At 24.1% G+C, this 27,172-nt stretch overlaps 5 protein-coding genes across 7 annotated transcripts; 3 read left to right on the top strand and 2 right to left on the bottom strand.

The window, feature by feature from the left end:
• Positions 1-2,212: 2,212 nt before the first annotated feature.
• On the top strand, positions 2,213-14,231 carry Prp8 (pre-mRNA processing factor 8). 3 transcript variants are annotated; one of them, XM_011496631.1, is made up of 21 exons: positions 2,213-2,322; positions 3,042-3,282; positions 3,537-3,705; positions 3,780-3,944; positions 4,024-4,239; positions 4,486-4,824; positions 5,070-5,175; positions 5,312-5,840; positions 5,958-6,184; positions 6,258-6,584; positions 6,797-7,003; positions 7,089-7,379; positions 8,817-9,362; positions 9,731-10,843; positions 10,975-11,144; positions 11,223-11,365; positions 11,443-13,160; positions 13,234-13,437; positions 13,549-13,673; positions 13,750-13,904; positions 14,022-14,231. In XM_011496631.1, exons 2-21 carry the CDS (start codon positions 3,057-3,059, stop codon positions 14,174-14,176), a joined length of 7,131 nt encoding a protein of 2,376 aa, XP_011494933.1. In that variant the 5' UTR covers positions 2,213-2,322; positions 3,042-3,056; the 3' UTR covers positions 14,177-14,231. The 3 variants fall into 3 exon arrangements, with proteins under 3 accessions (XP_011494933.1, XP_011494931.1, XP_011494932.1); XM_011496629.1 differs by having other exon boundaries at positions 11,223-11,370; positions 11,448-13,160; XM_011496630.1 differs by having other exon boundaries at positions 2,213-2,327; positions 11,223-11,370; positions 11,448-13,160.
• Positions 14,232-17,938: 3,707 nt separating this feature from the next.
• On the bottom strand, positions 17,939-19,005 carry mago (mago, exon junction complex subunit). The gene is made up of 3 exons (XM_011496626.1): positions 18,924-19,005; positions 18,486-18,633; positions 17,939-18,402 (listed from the first exon to the last, which is right to left on the bottom strand). The coding sequence occupies exons 2-3, from the start codon at positions 18,528-18,530 to the stop codon at positions 17,944-17,946; spliced, it is 504 nt and encodes a 167-aa protein (XP_011494928.1). The 5' UTR covers positions 18,531-18,633; positions 18,924-19,005; the 3' UTR covers positions 17,939-17,943.
• LOC105359888 (uncharacterized) lies at positions 18,807-21,373 on the top strand. Its single transcript, XM_011496628.1, has 5 exons — positions 18,807-20,363; positions 20,429-20,580; positions 20,665-20,806; positions 20,896-21,038; positions 21,102-21,373. The coding sequence occupies exons 1-5, from the start codon at positions 18,911-18,913 to the stop codon at positions 21,291-21,293; spliced, it is 2,082 nt and encodes a 693-aa protein (XP_011494930.1). The 5' UTR covers positions 18,807-18,910; the 3' UTR covers positions 21,294-21,373.
• Positions 21,374-21,599: 226 nt separating this feature from the next.
• spt4 (Transcription elongation factor subunit spt4) lies at positions 21,600-22,754 on the bottom strand. Its single transcript, XM_011496625.1, has 4 exons — positions 22,459-22,754; positions 22,248-22,354; positions 21,902-21,957; positions 21,600-21,741 (listed from the first exon to the last, which is right to left on the bottom strand). Exons 1-4 carry the CDS (start codon positions 22,519-22,521, stop codon positions 21,623-21,625), a joined length of 345 nt encoding a protein of 114 aa, XP_011494927.1. The 5' UTR covers positions 22,522-22,754; the 3' UTR covers positions 21,600-21,622.
• A 2,132-nt stretch (positions 22,755-24,886) lies between these two features.
• geminin (geminin DNA replication inhibitor) lies at positions 24,887-25,988 on the top strand. The gene is made up of 5 exons (XM_011496833.1): positions 24,887-25,011; positions 25,196-25,311; positions 25,380-25,588; positions 25,650-25,801; positions 25,932-25,988. The coding sequence occupies exons 1-5, from the start codon at positions 24,958-24,960 to the stop codon at positions 25,986-25,988; spliced, it is 588 nt and encodes a 195-aa protein (XP_011495135.1). The 5' UTR covers positions 24,887-24,957.
• Positions 25,989-27,172: the final 1,184 nt, after the last annotated feature.

The following is a 27,172-nucleotide window of genomic DNA, read 5'->3' as shown; positions in this document are numbered from 1 at the left end:
TGAGTGTACTCCTTTTAAATATTTTTGGTGCACCAATATCTCTCATAGGTTAAAGCTTGTATTTATCTAGAGTTCTATAGTCATAGTCACTATTTTAGTAATATTTTTTTAGAGCCATGTTCTATTTTGTAGAGTGCCTTAGCATTCAATTAAAGAATATTTTTATACTTTAAGAGGCGGGCTTGGTAAATGATTCTTCGCATTTTATATAGTTATTCAATTGTAGTTTACAAGAATTACTAATATTTTTCATCAAAAATGATTTCATTATTTTCATAATTATTAATTTATCAAAAGTCTGACTATAAAGTTAGGAATAATTTTATGAACAAAATTAAAGATAAAACAAAATTTATATTCAAAGATTGTTAATGATGTTTGGAGACGTTAAAAGATTATTTATACAAGTTTTCTAAAAAAACTTAATATTATCACAGAAAGTACTGATAAATAAATCGTTATAAAAATTAGATTTAAGAAAACTTAAGAATCTGAATTATGATTCAAAACATGTGTATTTGAAAATAAATATAAAAAAGAACAAATAACATCGAATTTTCATTCTATCGAAACTTTTGTAATTTTAATTACACTGCTAATGTGGTACTTGCAATGTTGTAAATTAGTTTAAATAATACAAAAATTAATAACGAGTACATTTGAATTAAGTATAAATAAAAATTCTAAACTTTGATCTAATTATATTTTATAATGCACTAGTTAGAATATTGGTTAGATATTGAATATATAACTGAAGCTGATAGATTATGTTGGTGAAATGTGTTGATAATATTCTTAACACAACACCTGTGTAGATGCTTCAAATTCATGATTTCCTATAATGAATCTGATATAGCCGTTATTGTCTCTACAGATTTGTATTAACTTTTCGGAATGGATGAAACACTCGACTTTTATTTTTATATCAAAGGATAAGAATTTTTTATTTATCGATATTAGCTTAATATCTTACTATCTTTAATGGCGATTTCTCCAAATATTTTTGCAATGTTCTAGTATTTAGTACAATTGAATTCCCATAGTTTGTATTGTTAGAGGCATTGATGTAGTAATTAACATTTATAGATGAGTTCACTATTGTTTTTTAATTCCATCATTGTTTTATTTATAAAATGTTGCCTCCATTTATTCGAAGAATTACATAAAATCATTGAAGCTTACCAAATCTCTTTAAAATGTGTATAGTAATAAAGTCGAATGCGGACATTTTATATAAAAGTGTAAAGAGTAAAATTATATGAACGATGTCTTTATGCAACAGAAATTATATTTTAATATTTTGTTAAATACATTATAATCTGGTACTAAAATCATGGCAAGGTTTTCATGAATTTTGATAAGACGAGTATCAATAAAAGATGGTGTTTCAATTGTATTATGGATGGACTAGAATTTATGTCACCATTTTGAGACAGATTACTTAAAATATGTAAATTGCGTATTCTAAAAGTAAAGAAATGCGAAAAAGCAAAAAGTATATTAAATTTTATATTCAGGAAACAGAGAACTATAGAAAAAGAAGAGTTGAGAATACACATTCCAGTAAATAACGATTAGTATTCCAGTAAATAAAAAAATCACTAAAAATGACTAATTACTAAAAATTCCTTTGTTGATTGATAAGTTTTAATTAAGAATTAGAAAAAATTAGTAACATAATACAAACTATTATAAATATATATGTGTATAATTAATATATTAAATAAACTTTTAATAAGAAAAATTATATTCTTTTTTAAAATAAATTATCTTTAATTATAATCATTTGAAAATATAAACAAGTTTCATATTTTCTTATATAGAAATTCTGTTAATGTTAATTAATTTTTTTTTTAATAAGATTATTTTAGAATCTTATTCTTATTTTTTAATAAGATAGCATATTACAGAATAAAAGCTTAATATTTTAAATAAGTAAAATTTATAAAGTAAAGTAAAAAAAAACCATGCATTTTTAATTATAGAGCTGAATAAGACAAGTTTTATTAGTATGTTACGAAATATGTTATTATGAATTATCTATATATATCTTATGCACATATACAATAAATAATTGGATATCGCAGATATTTTTGTATCATATTTATATTCTCCGCGTTTTCCAAAGTAATTAGATGAGACCTCTATTGCCGCTCATGATCACCTTAGTTTGAAAGAATATTACTGATCAACGGTTGAGTATACCATTTTTGAATTCTATACGAATAGGAAAATCGCCATCTTAGCTTCTTTTACGATATAAGGATGGTAGTAAACGATTAAAAACGTTTTTAAAAGGAAGAAATTTTGGTTTCGTAAACAGTACAGTATATATATATTTTTTTTAAATCATAAATTTAAACTACTATAATAAATATAATACATTAATTATTTAGTCTAGATTTTTTGACTTATTTTTAGAAACAATATATTTTTATATCATACATTATTTCAAGTTATTTCCGTATGTAATAAATAATGTTTAAACACGCTAGAAAGTAACGAAGATATGTAATTTATCTTGTATATTTAGTTTGTTGAAATACAAATTGTATTTATATCTACATAGTTTCAAAAAACATGTATTGGAATTAATTTTATTCAGAAAAAATTACACCAGAGCTATATTTAATATGGTTTGCCACGTTTTTATTTGTATATAAAATCAAGTTAAATTTTATCGTAATTAAAATATAATTAGTTTATTATAAATTATGTAATTTATTAATAAGCATTAAAAAGAATAGTCAATATTGATTAGTACAGAAAATAAAATATAAAATCTAGAAATGAAGATAGTAAATTGTTATAAATCTTCTTTATACAATACATTACTAAATAAACCGAATGTAAAAGATACCGTTTTGAAGAATTTACTAAATAGTTTGTAAAAGACATACATTTTTTTTAACTTGATTAAGTTATTAAAAGAAATTATTAGCTTACAAAATGTCCCTTAAACATATAAATTTATGTTATATTTTAAATATATCTTTTTATTCTATATAATTTATGTATTGTGTTTTTAAATGGGTTTTCAGATTTTGAGTATAAATATGTCTCTGCCTCCATATTTATTGGGTCCAAATCCTTGGGCTCAAATGATGGTTCAACAACAAGCACATGCTCAATTAGCAGCAGCTCAAGCTCATGCCCAAGCAGCAGCACAAGTTCAAGCAGCGCATCATGCTCATATACAAGCTATGAGTGGAAGTGGATCATCAATTTCTCAACCTACAAAGCAACTTGAAGTAATCTCTGAAGATAAGTTGCAGGAAAAAGGTTATATAATTCTCTTCAGTAAATTATTTTCAGTAATAAATATCTTTAAATTAATATATTTTTTATGTAATAATATCATAATATTTAAATTAATTGTAAATTTCAAGCAGTACAATATTTTATAAAGAATAATAATGTTTGGAATAAACTGTATTATATTTAAGTTAATTGATATTTCATAAAATTATATAAGATTTACGCCAATAAAAGAAGTATATTACATATAAAACTAACATGAAATTTGTATTTTATAGCACAAAAATGGCAACAGTTACAATCAAAGCGTTTTGCAGAAAAACGGAAGTTTGGTTTTGTTGATGCTCAAAAAGAAGATATGCCACCAGAGCATATTCGTAAAATTATAAGAGATCATGGAGATATGAGTAGTCGTAAATACAGACATGATAAACGTGTTTATTTAGGGTAAATTTTAAGACTTGGATATTTTACATTTTTGCAAGTTATAAACTTTTTAAAATTAAAATAATTTTTATTAGAGCTCTAAAATATATGCCACATGCTGTTATGAAGCTTTTAGAAAATATGCCAATGCCTTGGGAACAAATTAGAGATGTGAAAGTATTGTATCATATAACAGGTGCAATTACATTTGTAAATGAAATACCCTGGGTGATCGAACCTGTTTATATTGCACAGTGGGGGTAATCAATAAAATTTATATTTTTAAATTTATATATTTAAATTTTTATTTTTTAATTGTATATTAATAAATAACTTTAGTACTATGTGGGTTATGATGAGACGAGAAAAACGTGATCGTAGACATTTTAAAAGAATGAGATTTCCACCATTCGATGATGAGGAACCTCCATTGGATTATGCAGATAATGTTTTAGATGTAGAACCGCTGGAAGCTATTCAAATTGAATTGGATTCTGAAGAAGATTCTTCTGTTGCTACCTGGTTTTATGAACACAAACCACTCATTGGATTAAAGTAAATAAATTAGTTTGATTATTTTTATAAAATTATCATTTTTTTTTTATGATGAAATGCGTAGGGGTCCTGAAATCAACAAAAAATGTGAGTTGACAACTGTAGTGTTTTTGATGATTTGTCTGAGATGATTCATTAAATACTAAAGTTGGATCAAACGCTAATCTGAAAATTTTATCTATGTATAAACTTATAATTTTTTGAAAGTTCGTTTTCATAAAAATAATAAGTTAAACAAACTTTCAGGCACATTAATGGATCCACATATAGAAGATGGAATTTAAGTTTACCCATGATGGCAACTTTATATCGCCTTGCAAATCCATTACTCACAGATTTAGTTGATCATAATTATTTTTACCTGTTTGATCCCAAGTCATTTTTTACTGCAAAAGCATTAAATATGGCAATACCTGGAGGTCCAAAATTTGAGCCTCTGGTTAAGGATTCTAATGCTGCTGATGAAGATTGGAATGAATTTAATGATATTAATAAAATTATAATTAGGCAACCAATTCGAACAGAGTATAGAATTGCCTTTCCTTATTTATATAATAATATGCCTCATTTTGTACATTTATCATGGTAAGGAAAATACGTTAAGAAATTGAATAATTAAATTTCCACATTTTGTTTTGAGATTAAAAATCTAAATTTTATTAAGTCTTACTAGCAAAGTGGTATAATAAAATGGTAGTAGTTATTTGTATCTTTCATTAAGTTTTGAAAGAAACTGCTGATTTTGCCTATAAATTAAATTATAAGATATAAAATATTCTGTATATTTATTAATAAATTTAATAGTGATTGTAATTAGTCAATTTTTATAGGTATCATGCACCAAATGTAGTATATATAAAAACTGAAGATCCAGATTTACCTGCATTTTATTTTGATCCCTTAATTAATCCAATTTCTCATCGAAATTCTTTAAAGGTCAGTTAAAATATTTCATACCATTAAACTTTTTTTTATCATTAAATTAAAACCAGGTATCTTATTTATAATACTTTTATAAATATTCTTTGTATAAATAAGAAACTTTAATTCTTGAAGCTTTATATATATTTAGACAATGGAACCTATAATAGAAGATGATGAAGATTTTGTTCTTCCTGAAGAAGTGCAACCTTTCCTTCAAGAAACCCCACTTTATACTGATAATACAGCTAATGGAATAGCTTTACTTTGGGCTCCAAGACCCTTTAACACTCGATCTGGTAGAACCAGAAGAGCGATTGATATTCCTCTTGTTAAAGCATGGTATCGAGAGCATTGTCCACCAGGTCAACCAGTAAAAGTTCGAGTTAGTTATCAAAAATTGTTAAAATATTTTGTTTTAAATGCATTGAAACATAGGCATCCAAAACCACAAAAGAAGAGATATCTGTTTCGTTCTTTCAAGTCAACAAAATTCTTTCAAACAACAACGGTTGATTGGGTAGAAGCTGGTTTGCAAGTATGCAGGCAAGGCTATAATATGTTAAATCTTCTTATTCATAGAAAAAACTTAAATTATCTTCACTTGGATTACAACTTTAATTTAAAACCAAGTAAAACGTTAACAACTAAGGAGAGAAAGAAATCACGTTTCGGAAATGGTTAGTATTTTTGCTATTCTAAAATTTTATGTTCTGCATTTTTGTACAAAATAAAATATTAATATTTTTTATTTTTATTTATAATTAGTTTATAATGTAATGCTAATTTTTTTTCAGCTTTTCATTTATGTCGTGAAATACTCCGATTGACAAAATTGATTATTGATTCTCATGTTCAATATCGTTTAAATAATGTCGATGCATTTCAACTTGCTGATGGATTACAATATATTTTTGCTCATGTTGGCCAGTTAACTGGAATGTATCGATACAAATATAAATTAATGAGGCAAATAAGGATGTGTAAAGATTTAAAGCATTTAATTTATTATCGGTTTAATACAGTGAGTTATAATTATATTAAATTATAATGATATATTCAAGTTCTTCTTAATTTTATAAGTTTATACGTTTAAGGGCCCAGTTGGTAAAGGTCCTGGTTGTGGTTTTTGGGCTCCAGGTTGGCGAGTTTGGCTCTTTTTTATGCGCGGTATCACACCATTGCTTGAACGGTGGTTAGGTAATTTACTTTCTCGTCAATTCGAAGGTCGACATTCAAAAGGCGTAGCAAAAACTGTAACTAAACAAAGAGTAGAATCGCATTTTGATTTGGAATTAAGAGCATCTGTTATGCATGATATAGTAGATATGATGCCTGAAGGTATCAAGCAGAATAAAGCAAGAACGATTTTGCAACATCTTAGTGAAGCTTGGAGATGTTGGAAAGCTAATATTCCATGGAAGGTAAGATAGAGTTTCACAAAAAATAAATTAATTAAAATATATTTTTTAGCATATAAAAATTTATCATGGAATTTATATGCATCATAGTTAATAAAGAAAGAATTAAAGATTAAAAAGTGATTGTTACTATAGTTTTTCAATAAAATAATATTAAACTATCCTTATGTTGATGATATATTTTTCATATAATACATAATACTTTTTATTAATAGGTTCCAGGGTTGCCAATACCCATTGAAAATATGATTCTTAGGTATGTAAAAATGAAGGCAGATTGGTGGACAAATACAGCTCATTATAATCGTGAACGAATTCGACGTGGTGCTACTGTTGATAAAACTGTATGTAAAAAGAATTTAGGACGACTGACACGACTTTATTTGAAAGCTGAACAAGAACGTCAACATAATTATTTAAAGGCATATCATATATATTATATTATATCATATATTTTCAAAATTAATCTTTTTTTTTCACCTATAACTATTTTTTTATCTATTGTAGGATGGACCTTATATTTCACCAGAAGAAGCTGTTGCTATTTATACAACAACTGTACACTGGTTAGAATCTCGAAGATTTGCTCCTATTCCATTTCCTCCATTATCATATAAACATGACACTAAATTGTTAATTTTGGCTTTGGAGAGATTAAAAGAAGCTTATAGCGTTAAATCAAGATTAAATCAAAGTCAACGCGAAGAACTTGGATTAATCGAACAAGCTTATGATAATCCTCATGAAGCCCTATCGAGAATTAAACGTCATCTTCTTACACAAAGAGCTTTCAAAGAGGTATTTAAAAAAATTTTAATAAAATGAATTATTTTAAATTAATATAAATAGTTAAAACTATTCGAAAAAATATTTATATTGATGATTCCAAGTTAGTGTATTTATTTTTCTGATATATCAATAACATTAATTTATATGTCTATATGAGTAATTATATATAAGCAATTTTTAAGCAACAATAGCACGATATTTGTATCTTTTTTTTTAATTTTCTGAGTTTGATATAATTGATATTTCTTGTGTTGAAATATCAGCCTTCTCAAATTCACAAATAAAATGTCTTTATTGCCCTGTATTAGTGAATATTTTAACTAATGCAGTTTCCGAATTGACTACAATGTTATATTTTTATGAATATATAAACGTGTAAAGTTAACATGTTTGATTATTTAAAATTCCAATGTAAATTTATAATTTTGATTTCTCGTAATGAAATTAAATAATTTTTTTTTAGAATATCAATGTTATTGAATTTTGAATTAATTATTTTATAAATACAATTTGTATATTCTTATTAGTAAATAATCTCATGTATATAAAGTTTATAGTTATTTCTTTTTAAAATTTGAAGTTTTAGGTATTTTTAAGTTGTAAAATTAAACATTCGCTTGTGAGAGTTATGGGACAAGTAATAATTAATAAGTTTAATTATTAATAAGTTTAGTAAAACTTGTGTGAAGCGTTAATAAAATTACTCATTTATTTGGTGACGGTAAGAATAAATTGAGTAATAGAAGTTGAATAAATTAATTTCTTTTACTTTAATTATATCGTAATTGTTTGTGTTTAATGTTATATATATATATATATATATATATATATATAATTAACATCATTTTTTTATTATTCAACGGTTTGTTTCAGTTCTACTTTTATTTTGTCATCATTATCTACACCTACCCTTCAAAAATATGTTATATCTTAAATATTAAATTGTCAAAAGAAATTTTACACATCTATCTTGTCATTTATTATTAACATTTTCCATACATTATACAATTTTTATGCTTGAGCACTATTTTTCGTTATTTAATAATAAATATACTAAAACGGTTTTATTTTATTCAAAATTTTGCACATAATATCAAAAGATAGCACTCTATAAAATTGAACAATTGTTGTTATTTATAGATCTTGAAGTGTTATTTATATGTATAATAATAATGCAATTAATAATGATTTAAAATATTTGTATATATTTTAAAACAAAATTCTTAATATTGAAAAAGTTATAAATAATATAATTTATGCATATAATAATATTATAATTTGAAAAACCAACAAAGTATTTTACATAAGTTGTAAAATATAATTATAATTTTATTTGAATTTATTTATTATTAAAATAATTCATATTAAAATTATAAATATGATTAATCAAAAATAAATTTCTTCAAACAAGTTTTAAAAGTATACATATTTCTTATTTGGTTATAGGTGGGTATTGAATTTATGGATCTCTACAGCCACCTTATTCCAGTTTATGATGTTGAACCTTTAGAGAAGATCACTGATGCCTATTTGGATCAATATCTGTGGTATGAAGCAGATAAGCGAAGACTTTTCCCACCATGGGTTAAACCAGCTGATACTGAACCACCTCCTCTTCTTGTATATAAATGGTGTCAGGGCATTAATAATCTTCAGGATGTCTGGGATGTTAGTGAAGGTGAATGTAATGTTTTGTTGGAATCAAAATTCGAAAAGCTTTATGAGAAGATTGATTTAACTTTACTTAATCGTTTGCTGAGACTGATTGTTGATCATAATATTGCTGATTATATGACAGCTAAAAATAATGTTGTAATAAATTATAAAGATATGAACCATACAAACAGTTATGGCATAATTAGAGGTCTACAATTTGCCTCGTTTATTGCTCAGTATTATGGATTAGTGTTAGATCTCCTGGTTCTTGGCTTACAGCGTGCTAGTGAGATGGCTGGTCCTCCCCAGATGCCTAATGACTTTCTTACTTTTCAGGTAAGTTCTATGTAATTTTGTTTATAAAACTGAATTTAAAATTTACTTTATAATTATTCAATTATGACAGATAAGAAAGATACTTCAAATATATTGCAAAGTTTAAAAATACAATTTTAAATAATAAAATAAATAATTTATATATTTAATGATTTCTCATTATGATGTTTTTTTATTAAAAATAGTTAAATATATTTATTTCTAAGTAAATTAGAAAATCAATTAGAGTATCTAATCTTAATTTAGTTTAAATTTCTTGAAATTAAAGATTTCCAAATATTTTCAAAAATTGAATTTTTAATAAAAATTAAAAAAAAGAACATGCCTAGTATTTAATAGTATTTACATTTTTAACATATTTAATGTAGGATGTGGCTTCAGAAACGGCACACCCAATTCGTTTATATTGCCGTTACGTCGACAGAATTCACTTGTTCCTTCGTTTTACTGCAGATGAAGCACGTGATCTTATTCAACGTTACTTAACTGAACACCCTGATCCGAACAATGAAAATATCGTAGGATATAATAATAAAAAGTGTTGGCCACGAGATGCACGCATGCGCCTAATGAAACATGATGTGAATCTTGGACGTGCTGTCTTTTGGGATATAAAGAATCGTTTGCCACGATCCACTACTACTGTCCAATGGGAAAATAGTTTCGTAAGCGTATACAGCAAAGATAATCCAAATCTGCTATTTAATATGAGTGGATTCGAATGCCGTATTCTTCCGAAATGTAGGATGACTCATGAAGAATTTACACATAAAGATGGTGTATGGAATTTACAGAACGAAATAACTAAGGAGCGAACAGCTCAATGTTTTCTTCGTGTTGATGACGAAAGTTTACAGAGATTCCACAATCGTGTCAGGCAAATTCTTATGGCTTCAGGATCTACCACCTTTACAAAAATTGTCAATAAATGGAATACAGCTTTAATCGGTCTCATGACTTATTTTCGCGAAGCTGTTGTTAATACACAAGAACTTTTAGATTTACTCGTTAAGTGTGAAAACAAAATTCAGACTCGTATCAAAATAGGTCTTAATTCAAAAATGCCATCAAGATTTCCTCCAGTAGTATTCTATACACCAAAAGAATTGGGGGGTTTAGGTATGTTGTCAATGGGACATGTACTTATTCCTCAATCCGATCTTAGATGGTCTAAACAAACTGAAGTCGGCATTACACATTTTCGCTCAGGTATGAGTCATGATGAAGATCAGTTAATTCCTAATTTATATAGATACATTCAGCCGTGGGAATCTGAGTTTATTGATTCTCAAAGAGTGTGGGCAGAATATGCATTGAAAAGGCAAGAGGCTAATGCCCAGAATCGAAGACTAACTTTAGAGGATTTGGAAGACAGTTGGGATAGAGGTATTCCTAGAATTAACACACTTTTTCAAAAAGATCGCCACACCCTGGCTTATGATAAAGGTTGGAGAATTAGAACTGAATTTAAACAATATCAGGTATATTTAATTGTAATATGCTTCTTTTATAGTTTATTTTGTTCGGTTATAGTAAACTTTATTAACTAAAACCGTTTTTTTTATTCAATTTTATTTTAGTTTCAATCGATAATTTTTTAATGTTTGAATAGGTTTTAAAACAAAATCCTTTTTGGTGGACTCACCAACGTCATGATGGTAAATTGTGGAATTTAAATAATTATAGAACTGACATGATTCAAGCACTTGGTGGAGTTGAAGGTATTTTGGAACATACACTATTTAAAGGGACATATTTTCCAACATGGGAGGGTCTTTTCTGGTAAATAATATGTTTTTAAAAAATATATAATTTTAACAAAATCAATCGTTAATCTTGTAAAATTTATCTCTTTTATAGGGAAAAAGCATCAGGATTTGAAGAGTCAATGAAGTACAAAAAACTAACAAATGCTCAACGATCAGGCTTAAACCAAATTCCCAATCGACGCTTTACTTTGTGGTGGTCACCAACGATCAATAGAGCAAACGTATATGTTGGTTTTCAGGTAAATTATTTGATTAAAATAATTGTGTCTTTTGAATTCTTCATTGACTATATAAATATACAACGGTATTATTTCAGGTACAACTTGATTTAACAGGAATTTTTATGCATGGTAAAATTCCAACATTGAAAATATCACTAATTCAAATTTTTCGTGCTCATTTGTGGCAAAAAGTTCATGAATCAATTGTTATGGATTTGTGTCAAGTTTTTGATCAAGAACTTGATGCATTAGAAATTGAAACTGTGCAAAAGGAAACTATTCATCCTCGAAAATCTTACAAAATGAATTCATCATGTGCTGATATTCTTCTTTTTTCGGCTTATAAATGGAACGTTTCACGGCCTTCTCTTCTTGCTGATTCTAAAGATGTTATGGATAATACAACAACTCAGAAATACTGGATTGACGTACAACTTCGATGGGGCGATTACGATTCTCATGATATAGAAAGATATGCACGAGCAAAATTCTTGGATTACACCACTGACAATATGTCAATTTATCCATCACCTACTGGATTATTGATAGCTATAGATCTTGCATATAATCTTCATAGTGCATATGGTAATTGGTTTCCTGGCTGTAAGCCTCTTATTCAACAAGCAATGGCCAAAATTATGAAAGCCAACCCTGCCCTTTACGTACTCCGAGAACGTATAAGAAAAGCTCTCCAACTGTACTCTTCAGAACCTACCGAGCCATATTTATCTTCGCAAAATTATGGAGAACTATTTTGTAATCAAATTATTTGGTTTGTTGATGACACCAATGTTTATCGCGTTACTATTCATAAAACTTTTGAAGGCAATTTAACTACTAAACCAATCAATGGTGCAATTTTTATCTTCAATCCACGAACGGGTCAACTCTTTTTGAAGATCATTCATACATCAGTATGGGCCGGTCAAAAACGTTTAGGACAGTTAGCTAAATGGAAAACTGCTGAAGAAGTAGCAGCATTAATTCGATCACTACCAGTTGAGGAACAGCCTAAGCAAATTATTGTTACGAGGAAAGGTATGTTAGATCCACTCGAGGTGCATCTTCTTGATTTTCCAAATATTGTTATCAAAGGATCTGAATTGCAACTTCCTTTCCAAGCTTGCTTAAAAGTTGAAAAATTTGGTGATTTGATTTTAAAAGCTACTGAGCCACAGATGGTATTATTTAATTTATATGATGATTGGTTGAAAACAATTTCGTCTTACACCGCATTTTCACGTCTGATTTTAATTCTTCGAGCTTTGCATGTCAATACAGAGAGAACAAAAGTTGTGTTGAAACCTGATAAGACAACAATCACTGAACCACATCACATTTGGCCTTCACTGACTGATGATGAATGGGTGAAGGTTGAAGTGCAACTAAAAGATTTGATTCTTGCTGATTACGGAAAAAAAAATAACGTGAATGTTGCATCATTAACGCAGTCTGAAATACGTGATATTATACTTGGAATGGAGATTAGCGCTCCCTCAGCACAACGACAACAAATTGCTGAAATTGAAAAACAAACTAAGGAGCAGTCACAACTTACAGCAACGACAACGAGAACAGTTAACAAGCACGGAGATGAAATTATCACTGCTACAACATCGAATTATGAAACACAATCGTTTAGTTCTAAGACGGAATGGCGGATCCGTGCTATATCAGCGACAAATTTACATTTGAGAACAAATCATATTTACGTTTCATCCGATGATATCAAAGAGACTGGTTACACATACATCTTACCAAAGAACGTTCTTAAAAAATTCGTTACTATCTCAGATTTACGTGCTCAGGTTAAAAATTACAAAAATTAAAAAAAATATTATTTTGCATTTTTATTTTTAAAATAAAATTTGTGTTTAACAGATTGCGGGATATTTATATGGTGTAAGCCCTCCAGATAATCCTCAGGTAAAAGAAATTAGATGTATTGTGATGCCTCCACAGTGGGGTACCCATCAAACTGTACATTTGCCAAACATGTTACCTAATCATCAGTATTTAAAAGAAATGGAACCTCTTGGATGGATACATACACAACCAAACGAACTTCCACAACTATCTCCGCAAGTAAGAAATATATTCGTTTTATTTTTTAGATTATTTTCGAATATATCAAAGCATTCTTTATTATTCATTTTACTATAATACAATATTTTGTAAATTAAAACTATTTTCCAGGATATATCAACTCATGCAAAAGTAATGGCAGAAAACTCTTTATGGGATGGAGAAAAAACAATTGTAATAACTTGTAGTTTTACTCCTGGTTCATGTTCACTTACTGCCTATAAATTAACACCAAGGTTTATTTAAATTTTTTATTTATCTATTTCTTTTACAAATATTTATATTTTAGATAACTATTATCTCAAATTTTAGTGGATTTGAATGGGGAAAGCAAAATACGGATAAAGGAAATAATCCTAAAGGATATCTTCCTAGTCATTATGAAAAAGTTCAAATGCTATTATCTGACAGATTCCTTGGATTTTTTATGGTACCAAGTCAAGGATCATGGAATTACAATTTCATGGGTAAAATTAGAAGTCTAGAAATTTCTTATAAATTAAAAAAAATTTGTTATTGTTATTACTATATTATAATATATAATGAGAATATCTTATATGTATAAGATTATATTATTTTTGTAGGTGTAAGACATGATCCTAATATGAAATATGAACTACAATTAATAAATCCAAAAGAATTTTATCATGAAGTACATCGTCCTGCACATTTTCTAAATTTTGCAAGTTTGGAAGACGGTGATGGAGTTGGTGCGGATCGCGAAGATATGTATGGTTAAAATTTTAAGAAAATTAAAATTATTGTGTAAATAACTTATCAAAAATGTAAAATAATTTTAATACAAAACATAATAAAATTTAAATTAATACAACTTAAGTTAATTATTTCAATTCTAAATGAAATAACTCCATTGTTTCATTCAAATTAATATTTATTTAGAATGTTTATGCCTATTATATTCCTAAAATTTATAACAATTAAATATAATTATAAATTGTGTATTTTAGCATAATAAAGAAAATTACTTTTTAAATAAATGTTTTTCATTCATATACTTATTAAATGTTTGTATTTGAATATTATATATTCAATAAATAAAATTTTAAATTTTAAACAAAATAGAATTTTTTAATCAGAATTTAACTTATTTTTCACTATTATTAACTCTTCATAAATAATATATTTATATTTTTACAATGTTGTATTCATCCTTAAAAATAAACAAATTATTATTAAATATAAATTTAATAATGATACTAAAATTGTTCACAAATATTTTTCATGTAAAAGAAAGTTAATATTTTTTACAAACATTATTTAAGTAGATCAAAGGTAATTATAGTTTCCAGTTTAGAAATATGTATTTTTTATATTTTCTAATTATAATAATATATTTTAATATCTTTTGTTTAAATTGATTTAAATGATCATTTTACAGAAAGATTTTTAGTTTTTATTCTTTTAAAATAAAAATAAAATTAATCTATGATTTATCTATGTAAATATTTATCTATCTATTAAATATGATTAATCATTGATTTGAGACCTATTAAAAATTTGAATTTATTATTATAGAAATATATTAATAGATGGACACTAAAAAATAAATATGCAAGTGATAAAGAAGACAGTTTGTAAATATATAAAAAGAATATAATATAAAATACGGTAGGGTCAGATCATATGTTGCAATTATTCTTCTCTTTTCTGTATATTAAAACAGATAGAAGTAATTAACCCCAATAACCCTATTTTTCCAAATCTTGCGTTTTTCTTAGTCATTTGAATTTTTCGTTGTTAATCCAAAAAAAATTAGGAAATGGCAGCAGATATATGTGATCCGGCTTTCTTTTTTGTTTTCATAAATTGAATATACATTTTTACACAAATAAAATTTTCAATATTTAATACATAGGACATAAAGAAATTAAATACTCAACATTAAAAACGTAAGTCTATATGATATCAAATTTTATATGTTCAAGTAGTAATCGAAACTAAAATAATTAAATAAATAATAAATAATAATGGTTCGCTTTTATTTTTTTTTTAAATTCCTTTCAATTTTTATTTAAATAAGGTATAAAAGTGTAATTAAAATAATATATAAAGATATCTTTACTGTAAACATTTTACTTATAAGCTTTATTTTATATTAAAAATACTTGGATTTGACATTGATAAAAATTTGTTGTTAGTTTTAACGTTTTACAAATTTTAGTTAAGTAAGGAAATTCCTAATGAAAGATAATTCTGACATTATTGTTTAATAGTAAATGTAAGCATTCTTGAGTTTGTGGAATATAAATTTATTATATTATTTTCTGTAATGGTTAAATGACTAAATAGATTTTTTGTGTTTTTCATGATGTCCTTCTGATTTGTCTCTTTATTATTGTAACAATGTAATAATATTGTAATAATATAATTGTAATAATTTATTATAAGTCAATTTCATATTTCATTATTATCTCAATATATGTATTAAAATTTTCTTCTTATATATTGTCAACCACTCCTTTATTTATCAATATTCTTTTACTTTGAATTCATTACATCTGTATTAAATTTCTTGTATACAAACTTCCCCTTATTCTTTTTATTAATACAAAATATTAATTTGCTTTTTTTCCATTCTACGTTATTATTTTTTGGATCTATAAGATTTTTTATCAATATCATGTTTTTTATATATATTTTGTAAAATTACAAAAAAACCTTACATTAAATATGCTTCTACTAAATTGTGTCTCCATATAATTTATTTGTAAATTTATATAATAATATATAAAATAAAAATTTGTAATATAATACGAAACTGTAATGTTAATTTTTTTTAATCATTGTTTCAAATATATATTTATATATTGAATAGAAAGACGAGAGAATACAAGAAATAATAAATTTCTACTAATATTATAATGATTTAGATACATATAATTACAATAATGTAGGAACATAAAGGATGTGTTAAATTTCTACTTTGATAATAGTGTATGTAACTTATCCTTGAAGAAGTTCATTTTGACTGATTTTATTGCTAAAAACGTAATGTTTATAATAGAAATAAATAATTTCTAATATATTTTACATAAATAAAATATTCATTATTTTTATCTTTATGCTTTTATAAACAGAAATGTAAAATATATCAGTTTTATAGGGGGTTTGGGTCTATATTCTATTACATTATATTAATTTCTATGATATGTAAATATATTTCTAATATTCGCAGTTATTGATGGCTTGATATCTTGTTAATTCTAATTCATGAATCTTGATTTTAGGGAGATTGATCAGATTACTATTATGATTTGTGATTGAGCTGGGTTAACCGTATCATCAATTTCTGCAATAATTTAAACATGAAAAAGTAATAATAACTATATATTAATTCGTTTCAGTTAATTTTACTATTACTACATTTACATTTTTTTTAATTATTATTGACACTTATTTTTTATATCTATATTAATTTATATATATATCAGAAAAACCTAAAATCTAGTTTTGTAAAAATTTCAGTTTGTATTTAACTTTTCAAAATACAGTCACAATTTATTGATATTGGCTAAATTAAAATGATTTTCTTTTGAATAATCTTAAACTAATGAAAAGTATACTTTTAAATATATTTTATAATTTAATAATTTTGAAAATGTTGAACTCAAATATTTAAAAAAATTATATTATACTTTTGGTATTATTTAAAATTTTATATAATTTGGAATTTATATTGCGTGTATAAACAATATCCTGTAATGCCATAGTTAATAAACATTCTTTTTGAATATTGGAATAGAGACGTAATGTATATAATATATTAAAATTCAATACATAAATTTATTAAAATTTATGTGACACAGGCACACGTGTGCAATATATATATTTCTTATTAGAATACTTCATTTAATTGTACATTCAATATCATTTTCCTTAATTGCCTCATGAGCAAAGATTCCAGTCACTGATATTGGAATCTATAATTACAATACATTATTAAGATATTTCATCTTAAGCAAGCAATTATTTTTCTATATTACTATAAAATTACTTTAAAATTTTTAATTGTTTTGATAAAATAAACAATTATACTGTAATATGGATTATGTAAATTATATTAAAATAATTACATATTTTAGACAATTTTTTTTCAAAATTTTTCGTTTAATTATTTTTAAATATTTTATATTATGCATCTACAGTATGGAAAATAAATGAAAATATAAATTTGTTTCTCTCTATATTTTATCTTAATATTCATAAATAAAATGCAATTAAAATTACAAGATAAATAAAAGATTAATATTCCATTTACAAAATAAAACTAAAATATTTATACAAATAAATTTTTTAAATAAATAATATGGTAAATATTCAGGTATTGATATTTTTAAATATCGACAACTTTATAAAATGAAAATGAAATAAACGTACTTATTTATATTTAATTTATTTCCCTAAATTTATAAAATCATATTAATTACATAATTTATATTGAAATTATACAAGGTACATTATTTAAGTACTCAAAAATGAAATAATTTATATAGGTTTAATTTTGAAATGTAATCCAATTAAAGAAAATACAAAACATTTTAAATCTTGAACAAGAAAGTAAAAACATCGTAATCCTTCCGGATCTCTTGATTGATTGACATCTACTAGAGATCCAGTTTTTGATGTCGTAAATGATATATGTTCATCTCCTATAACAATTTCTAATTCTTGGCGACCAACTCTATCAGGTTGAGGCCACAATGAATCATCTTCTTGCATAATTTCAGAATCTTCAATTATTCGTTTTAATTCTTCCATAACACATTGGTGAACATAAGCTTCCTTACGAATCATTGTATCATTTTTATAATTAGAATTGTTCGCATACCTTAATTTACCATCAGGCCTAAATTCAAATTCTAAAAACTCATGACCAAATTTTCCCTTGTGGCCAACATAATATCGAATATAAAAATCTGTTGGCATTTTTACTCTTTTGTTGTTCTATAAAATTGTTAGAATTATATAATTTCGTATTAAATGTTTTCTTTAAAAGTATAATAATTATTAAATCTTTATAGGCTTACTATTTTGAGATGTTTAATTGTTATTTGTGTTAATTCATAAATCATATAACATTAGGAGCGTCTTCACAATTTTTTTTATTGTCCGCTGGGTTGATGTGGCGCTAAAATCGAGCTTTGAGTCGAAGTTAAAATGGAGGTTTGGCAATAGCTTGCACCAGTTTTAAGATGTAGAATTGTTAGTAAAAAAATTAGATGCCGTTACAGTACGTAAATTTATGGTAAAAATTTATGAAAGTCAATTTTTTAATTAAAAACTGTCAGAAATAATTAAATTATAATTATAAATACTGTAATTTCAACAAAAACTTTTGTAATAATTAATAAAAAAAATAATGTAATTTATTATAACGTAAATTTAATTAAAGTTTAATTTTATTAAATAAAAAGGGTGAATCAAGAGCAAATCACATATTAAGTGATAAAAAATGTCGCAGTTACCAGGATGGCTTTGGCCAAATTCTAATATTTTATCCCCTTTATACAAGAGAATATGGGAAACTGTTCAAGATGATTGTTGTAGAACTGATACAAGACATGGCGAAGCACTTGTGGATACAAATAAAATTTTTCCTTTATTACTAACTAGTCAATTGTCTACAGAAGTTCTTGGTTATATTTGGAGTTTAGCAAATCAAAAATACGCCGGACAATTAACAGAACAAGAACTTTATGTCGTTCTTGCATTAGTTGCCCTGGCTCAAGCATCCTATCCTTTTAGTAGTTTAGAAGTTTTATGTTATATTCGTAATCCACCAATGCCAACTTTAAACTTATCACTTTTTGATGTAAATACACAAAAAAACGAAATGCAAAGTCTTGTATCTTCATTTGAAGCATCTATAAATTTTTCTTTTACAAATAAGAATAATGGAAATGTAATTAAACCAAATAATTTATCTTCCAATATTGATGTATTGCCTTACGAGCAAAATTATTCAAATAATATGAAAGATATTAAGTTTTCTTCTGGGCATTCATATTCATATAATACAGATACAATTTATGGATATCAAAATTTTTATAATCAGTCAGATGTTAGGCATCAATTATTAAATTTTAATACAGATTCTAGCGATGATTTTTGTGATTTTCAAAGTGGTCCAGATTTAAAACAAGGATCTGCAATTGGAAGTAGACTTGCTAATCATAATCTTGGAGTTAAAAAATTAAATGATAAAATAAAAAAATTTAGTGTAAATAAGAGTAATAAAAATAATCAAACACATAATTTAACAACTTTTAATTCAACATTGTGTAATAAAGAAATAGAATCTAATAAGCATTTATCACTATATTTTCCAAATGGCATTCTAAAAAATCAAGAAAAAACAGTTATACTTAAGGATACAGCAATAAGAAATAATGATCATTTTAAAATGATTAAGCCAATTACAAAGAATTTTATAAGTAATACAGAAAATGTAGTTTTAAATAAAATTGGTTTAGAATCAATATCTACTTGTTCCAATAATATTGATACAGTTTACACCATTAGTACACCATTAAAAGAATTAAAAGAAGGGATAAAGCAAGATTTAATGATTTTACAACCTACTGAAGATAAGTATAGTGCATTAAGGATGATAGTTGATGAAACTTCAAATTTTCCAAAATCAAATGAAAAGCCACCTACTTATTTAGATGACTTTGGAGAATTTGTCTCTGCAGAAAATGTGGAACCTATATCATTAATTAATAGTTCTAATACAGTTAATTCAATAGATCTATTGGGTGTTTTTGATTTTAATCAAGAAGATTTAATAGGTATAACTAATAAGTGTAATTCTTCATTAATTCAAGAAATTACAGATGGTTTTAATGTACTTACCTTTGAAGATATGACAGATCAATATAATAAAAAAAAAGATGATATAACAGGTAATGAAAGTGAGCTAAGGTATTATTTATGATTTAATTTTTAACTTTATTAATTTTTTGTGTAGAGCAAATTGTTCAAAAAGATTCTTTATTCGTCAATAATATAGAATTAGATCATGTAGCATCAACAATTTGTACTCACTCTGAATCTATGTCTAGCTTAGATTCAAAGTCATTTTTACAAATGGGTTCAGAGTATGAAGAACAAATAAAAAATGTACAAATAAAAATCTATTTTTATACTTTAAATTTATATCGTGTAATTAAAAATTATTAAAATATAATGCATTTCAATGTTTAGATGATTTATTGGAAATGGAAGCATTATATGGAAAGTTGTATCGTATTATTACAAGTTGCAGCTAACATATTTACAAATATAAGATCTAAAATAATTTTAAAAGAAGTTTTATTATCTGCACAAGGATATAATTTTCTCTGCAGTAAGTTTTATTTTTTATAAAATAATACTAAACAATTAATGCATATTAAATATTATTTAATTGTTTATGATATGTAATTTTAAATTTAGATTTAGCTGAAGTAGCAGCCATTTGTAGAAGGATTAATTTCTCATGCAAAGAAATTGATATTAATATAATCGGTTTTAATGATTTATTAATGAATATTGATCAAATATGGTCTGAAATGGAACCGTTTTATTTAAATATACCAGTAATTTAAAATAAGTATTTTGTAAATAATCATTAAATTATATATTAACTATTTTATGTTTAGATTGTTACAGAATTACCATCTTGGCCTGCGCATCAAGAAGATGGTATAGTTTGTGCACTATGTTTAACTATAATAACTACTGGGAGAGTTATATCTAATAAAAATAATTATCATATAACTTGTGCAAATTTATGGTTAAATATTGTAAATAATAATTTACCTGTACTTCAATATCCACTGCCATATTTGTAATCTACTATTTCTTACAATGTAAATCATTTATAATTTTTGTGTTAATATAAAGTAAATATTCTAAATGACAAGTAAATAGATATAGATATATTAATTTCTGGATAAACATAAATTGATTAGTTTATATTTATATATAACATTACAATTTGTATATAAATGTTTTTAATACTTACAAGAAATGAATTTAAAACATTGAATATTATGTAAGTTTATTATTATCAATTTCTTTTAATATGAAATTGAATATTAATTAAAACTATGTTGTTTATAACAGTTATAAAATTCATGAATTAGATGTATCTTAATGTATATTTTAATTACTAGAAATTTTATCGTTGACTTGTATCACGTGGTCTGTATACTATTCCCCTGCTCTTCATTTCTCTGATAACACCAGCTGGTAATCGTCCTGATACTGATATAGCATAAACACCTTTGGCAAAACGATCTAAAATAGAAAATAAAATTTTTGTAATTATTTTAATAAGTGAATTTTATTGTAATGACTAGAAAGTTTCAACAAGCTTTCAAATATTAAAAAATTATAAACTGTTTAGTTATATGAATAAAATATACCATTCTATATATATTATCATTTTTTAACTTACTAATCCGTTGCCACTTGCATACCCAACTATCTTCTGGACTCATGACAGCTATCATTCTATAATGATTGTATTATAAATAAATGTATTTTAAAGTTTTTTATAATTGTAAATAATACTATTAAATTGTCAATTATATCAAACATAGGCAATAGAAAATTAAATAAATTAGTTCTTATATTTTTATAAAATTTGTATTAAAATATATTGAGAATATATGTGCATATATTTAATACAACTTCAAAATTAATTTTATTATTCAAATTATTTAAATTAAATTTATTCTTATTCTATGTTTATATATGATTTGTTAATTTATTTAGTTTAATTTTTATATAATTAAGCATACCCATCAAAATTGGAACTTGTACAATCAAAAACATTATCCTTGTTATTTTTCATTCTTAGGAATTCATCGCAATTTTCACAACCATCAAATTCAAATTGATCAAATGTCTGATAATAAAAATAGTTAATACTTAATGTTATGAAATTTTTTATTAAAAATATAGTTAAAATACAATATTTTAAAAATTTAATATCATTAATATTCTACATACCTTAATTAATGAACATACTAAACATGCTCTTAAACCTCGTAAATCTTTTGGTACAGTTTCCATTATTTATTTATAGTTTTAACAATAATTATTTGTTATAAATATTATATTGTTTTAACATGATTTATATAAATTATAATGTAGGTTAATATAAATGTTTTGTATAAAATAAATGGAGATGGAATGTAGACAGTCGTTAGAATCAATAAACCAATTAGATTTGATGATTACGAACCTAGCGGATTTTCCTACATTTACAAAATATATTTTATAAGTTATAAGTCATAATATATAAAAATATGTTGGTTATAATTCTCCAATCTGAATAATTTATTTATTAAATACTTAGATTGCTGTAAAGATAAAAGGTTAATAAAAGTATTAATTCATATGCTTTAATAAACCTTCTACTACACCATTCAATGCGTTGAACTGCACAATATTGTTATGCACCTGATATGTGAAAATAAGTACATAGTATGCCATTAGTGATAAGTTCTGTCGTTCCATTATTCAAAAAAATAAAAACATACTATCTCTTTAAAGCTAAATTTATTTTTGATTAAAATTACAAAAGAATTCAGTAAATTTTATGATCTAAGTATCTATAGATATATATACTTCTATATGAAAAGTATTTTTATTGAATATTTTTAATATGTTTTACATATCAATCTTCCAAGTACCAAAATTTCGTAAATATACATAGGTACGAATCTTGTTTACATATCAAATTAAAACGCTGCCAATTATACGTAATGACTTCGTTTAGCGATGTAAATTATTAATGGTTATAAACATCAGCTATGTGAGTTCAATATATAAATATGTTGTAAATACGCACTACCATTTATAACAAAGCGATTGATAGGTTTTATTAAATAAAAAATACTATATTTTAAATATTATTAAGTATAAGTTGAAATATTAATTATTTCATTGTTTGAATAACAAATATAAATCAATAAATGAATTTTTAGTTATAATCAAATAAAAATTTAGTGAATAATGTAATTAAATAATATAATTTTAATTCATATTAATTAACTTTTTTATTGAGAAATATAGAATAATATACTAATTTATATTTTTTTAAATAATACATAAATTGTTTGTTTTTTAACATATAATTAAAATATATTGAATATAGTCGTTTTATATATACATATATATATTTTGGTAATAAAAACTTATACTATTATAGTAAATATACTTAATTTGTTCACTTTATAAAAATAAAAATTAATTTATTATTCTATTAAATTTATTTAACTTTTATGTCTTTTATTTGTATTTTTATATATTTTAAATAAATTTTTTTAAACAATTAGTTGAATTATAATAAAAATAACATTTCTTGAAAACCTAATGGTCTACTATTTGATTGAATTCAAATAATTTTGCAGCTATAAACACATGGATAAAAGTATTATTTTTAGCAGTTGATTTTAAGTATTTATACTAATTATACAATTTTATATATATGTATTAAAATATTTTCTTTCTTTTTAATTTATTTCTTTTTGAAAATTCTGTAAGGTATAATTAAAAGTAAAATAACTGAAATATATTACTCATTAAATACTCATATATTAAATGTGATTCTCTTGTAACTATTCAAGTTTAATTAATATTTATACTATTTTTATTGATAACATGAAATTGTTAACATATTCTCAACTTTACTATTAAGTTGATTAAATTAAGATTTTGGACACCATTTAATTACTACACTAAATGAAATTAAATAGTTAAAGTTAGATAATAATAAAAGACAATCGTTAAATGTCATTTATATTATTACTTTTTTATTGAAAAATAACTAATAATTTATATTTATAATTATATAGGTTTTTTCAGTATATAGTACAGGTAGAATTTAATTTTAATATTTTACTTTTTTATTTACCAAATTTGGATTTATTCATAAACTAATTTTAAAAATATGAATTTAATAAAATAACGAAATAACATGTTTGAAAATTTATTAGGTCACTTTTTTCTTATTTATACATATTAATTACATTATAATTGCTGGAGGTAATCTCTTATATTAAACTGTTGCATAAATTCTTAGTTTACCATTTAATTTATCATTATGATTTATGGACTATCTTGCACGAATTGATAATATATAACATAAGATACTTTTTTGCTTTTCAATTTGTTTAATAATGATTATTAACAAATGTTATTCTTAAAAAAAAAGGATATAATATCGATGGCATTATTTTAAGAGATAAATAAGTACATGACACAAAATTTCTTCGTTATTTTTATATTTATTTTCTATTTTTTAAATTTCTCCAATAAAAACGATTAATAATTGACGAATGACCGTTGAGTATTGTATTCGAAAATAACTTAAATTTGTCCGTTAAAATTTTTATTTGTGATTCTGAATTCATAAATGAAAAGTGGTTAATTTTTTATGACAAAAATCCTATTAATTTTTGAAAAGTTAAACAATTGATTATCATTTTAATTAATTACAGGATCATGAGATCTGGAGGAACAAAGAAAATCGTTACTGACCATACAATTATTTCAGAGGTATTATTCAGAGGTTAACTTCTTACATAGTGTTAAAGCTTTGAATACAAATAAATTAATATTTTTTGTAATTAAACCTTATATTATGGTTCAAAAAATTGAACATAAATGATGTTAATTTAAAAACTATATATTTCTAAAATGTAATTGAATTCTACACAATTTTATTTCAAATTTTTTGTAGAGAAAGGCAAGAAAATCTTTACATCTTTTACAACCAGCAGCAACAGATAAAGAGAATTTAGTTGGTGCTGGAAGGCATCTTCGCTCTTTGAGTACAAGCAAACAAATAATTAAAAAGTAAAATATTAAAGAAGTTATAGTTTCCAATTACTTATATTATTTATTATTAATTTTTTTTTTCATAGTGAAATATCTGATATGATGAAGGAAGATATTAATAAAATTTTCAATAAAACTGTGCTTGTAAAAAGAGATAGCTGTAAGAAAGTCATTGATAAACATAATATTGAGTGTAAAAAATTACAAAATGATTGTAAAATGCTTAATGATAAGTACGTACAAACAGAATCTAATGAACAAATTGAAATTTTCAATAAAGACCTTTCTTCAAAACGTAAGAAATGTAATTTTTTTATAAAATAAATTCAATAATATTGAAAATATATATATTACAGTTGGTCCTAGTGAAAATTATTGGGAACTTTTGGCAGAAAGGAGACGTATTGCATTGCATGATGCATTAGCAGAAAACCATATATTAACCGATCAAATTTGTATTTACAAAGAAATGCTTGATGAAGCTAGGGCACTTGTTGAGGTGCTTAAGGTAATTTTTTATTACAAAATATTGATATATAAATTGAAATTCAATTGATAGAAAATGGAAAATGAATGGATAAATTTACTTTGCAAATATTTTATTATAATTTATTTACGCAATTCATTCTCATTTTTAGGACATGCTTGGTAATGATAAAAGTAATATCAATATTTCATTTGAAGATAGACATTGATGCAGAATTTTTCATTATTTAAATCTGTATTATTAATACATATTGAATTAATTTTTTATTAATATTGAAATAAATAATATATGATATAAAACTAATTGATTTTGTAGTTATACAAACCTTGATTTAAAATCTTCTGAAGAATTTTGTATAATGACTAATAAAGTTTTATTTTTAAAAGTTATATGTCTTAAAATGTAAGCTCATTTTAATTTGTTCTTATCTAAATATTAGTTTTAATTATGATTTTAGTTTCAATGCATTAAAATTTTTCTATTTTTGCTATATTGTAATTACTCGTTAAAATTTTAATCTAATAATTATACATGTTTGTATTAATTGGAAGTATAGAATTTTTATAATAAATAAGGTAAAACATTTTTTAATTACTATTTCTAAAATAGTTAAATACTTTAACTAAAAAAAATTAAATTTATTATACCAAGGTTTCTATTTAAAGATTTACATATTAATATCCCTTTGCTATTAGGTATTCTTGCACTTCCATTAATTAATAAGTTGTTATATTCATTGGCATTCATAACTGAATCTTTAATTAATTAATTGTTAGTTTATTGAGCATATATAAAATGAGCATGTATATGAATTGTAAATATATTGAGCATGTACATTTCAAATTAGAATAGCACATCTACCTTAAACAGCGTGATCCTAGTTATCTCACTAAAATAAAATTTGTTCAAAATTTTAATTAGTGTAAAATCTATACATTTGAAAAAAAAATTATATGTAAAATTTTGCTTCTATAAATTATTAAAGTACGTAAAAAATAAATTAAATATGAAATTAAAAACGTAATTTTTTATGTATACAAATATTTTTATGTTATGTATATTTTAAAATCAATTCTTATTTTACTTCATTTGCTAATATTTAAAATAAAGTGTAATGATATATTAGAGATATTTTTCATTAAATCAGTATCAAATTTTATCAGTTGTAAACAATTTAATAAATACGATTTTAACTTTTGCTTATCTATAAACATCTAATTTATTTTTAATTTTATAATTTTTGTTACTGCATATTAAATTAATATACTTCTGAAATATTTTACTTTTTCTGAAAAACTTATGAATTTTTTTTGAGCTTTATCATATTTAAAAATATACTTAACGTAAATTTTAATATTTGGATGTTAATTTAAATGTATGATTTTATTATCT

This window comes from Ceratosolen solmsi, unplaced genomic scaffold, assembly GCF_000503995.2.
Source record: "Ceratosolen solmsi marchali unplaced genomic scaffold, CerSol_1.0 scaffold29, whole genome shotgun sequence".
In the NCBI taxonomy this organism is placed as follows: domain Eukaryota; kingdom Metazoa; phylum Arthropoda; class Insecta; order Hymenoptera; family Agaonidae; genus Ceratosolen; species Ceratosolen solmsi.
The sequence above is the reverse complement of the archived record's forward strand: the minus strand, read 5'-3'. Positions and strand labels throughout refer to the sequence as shown.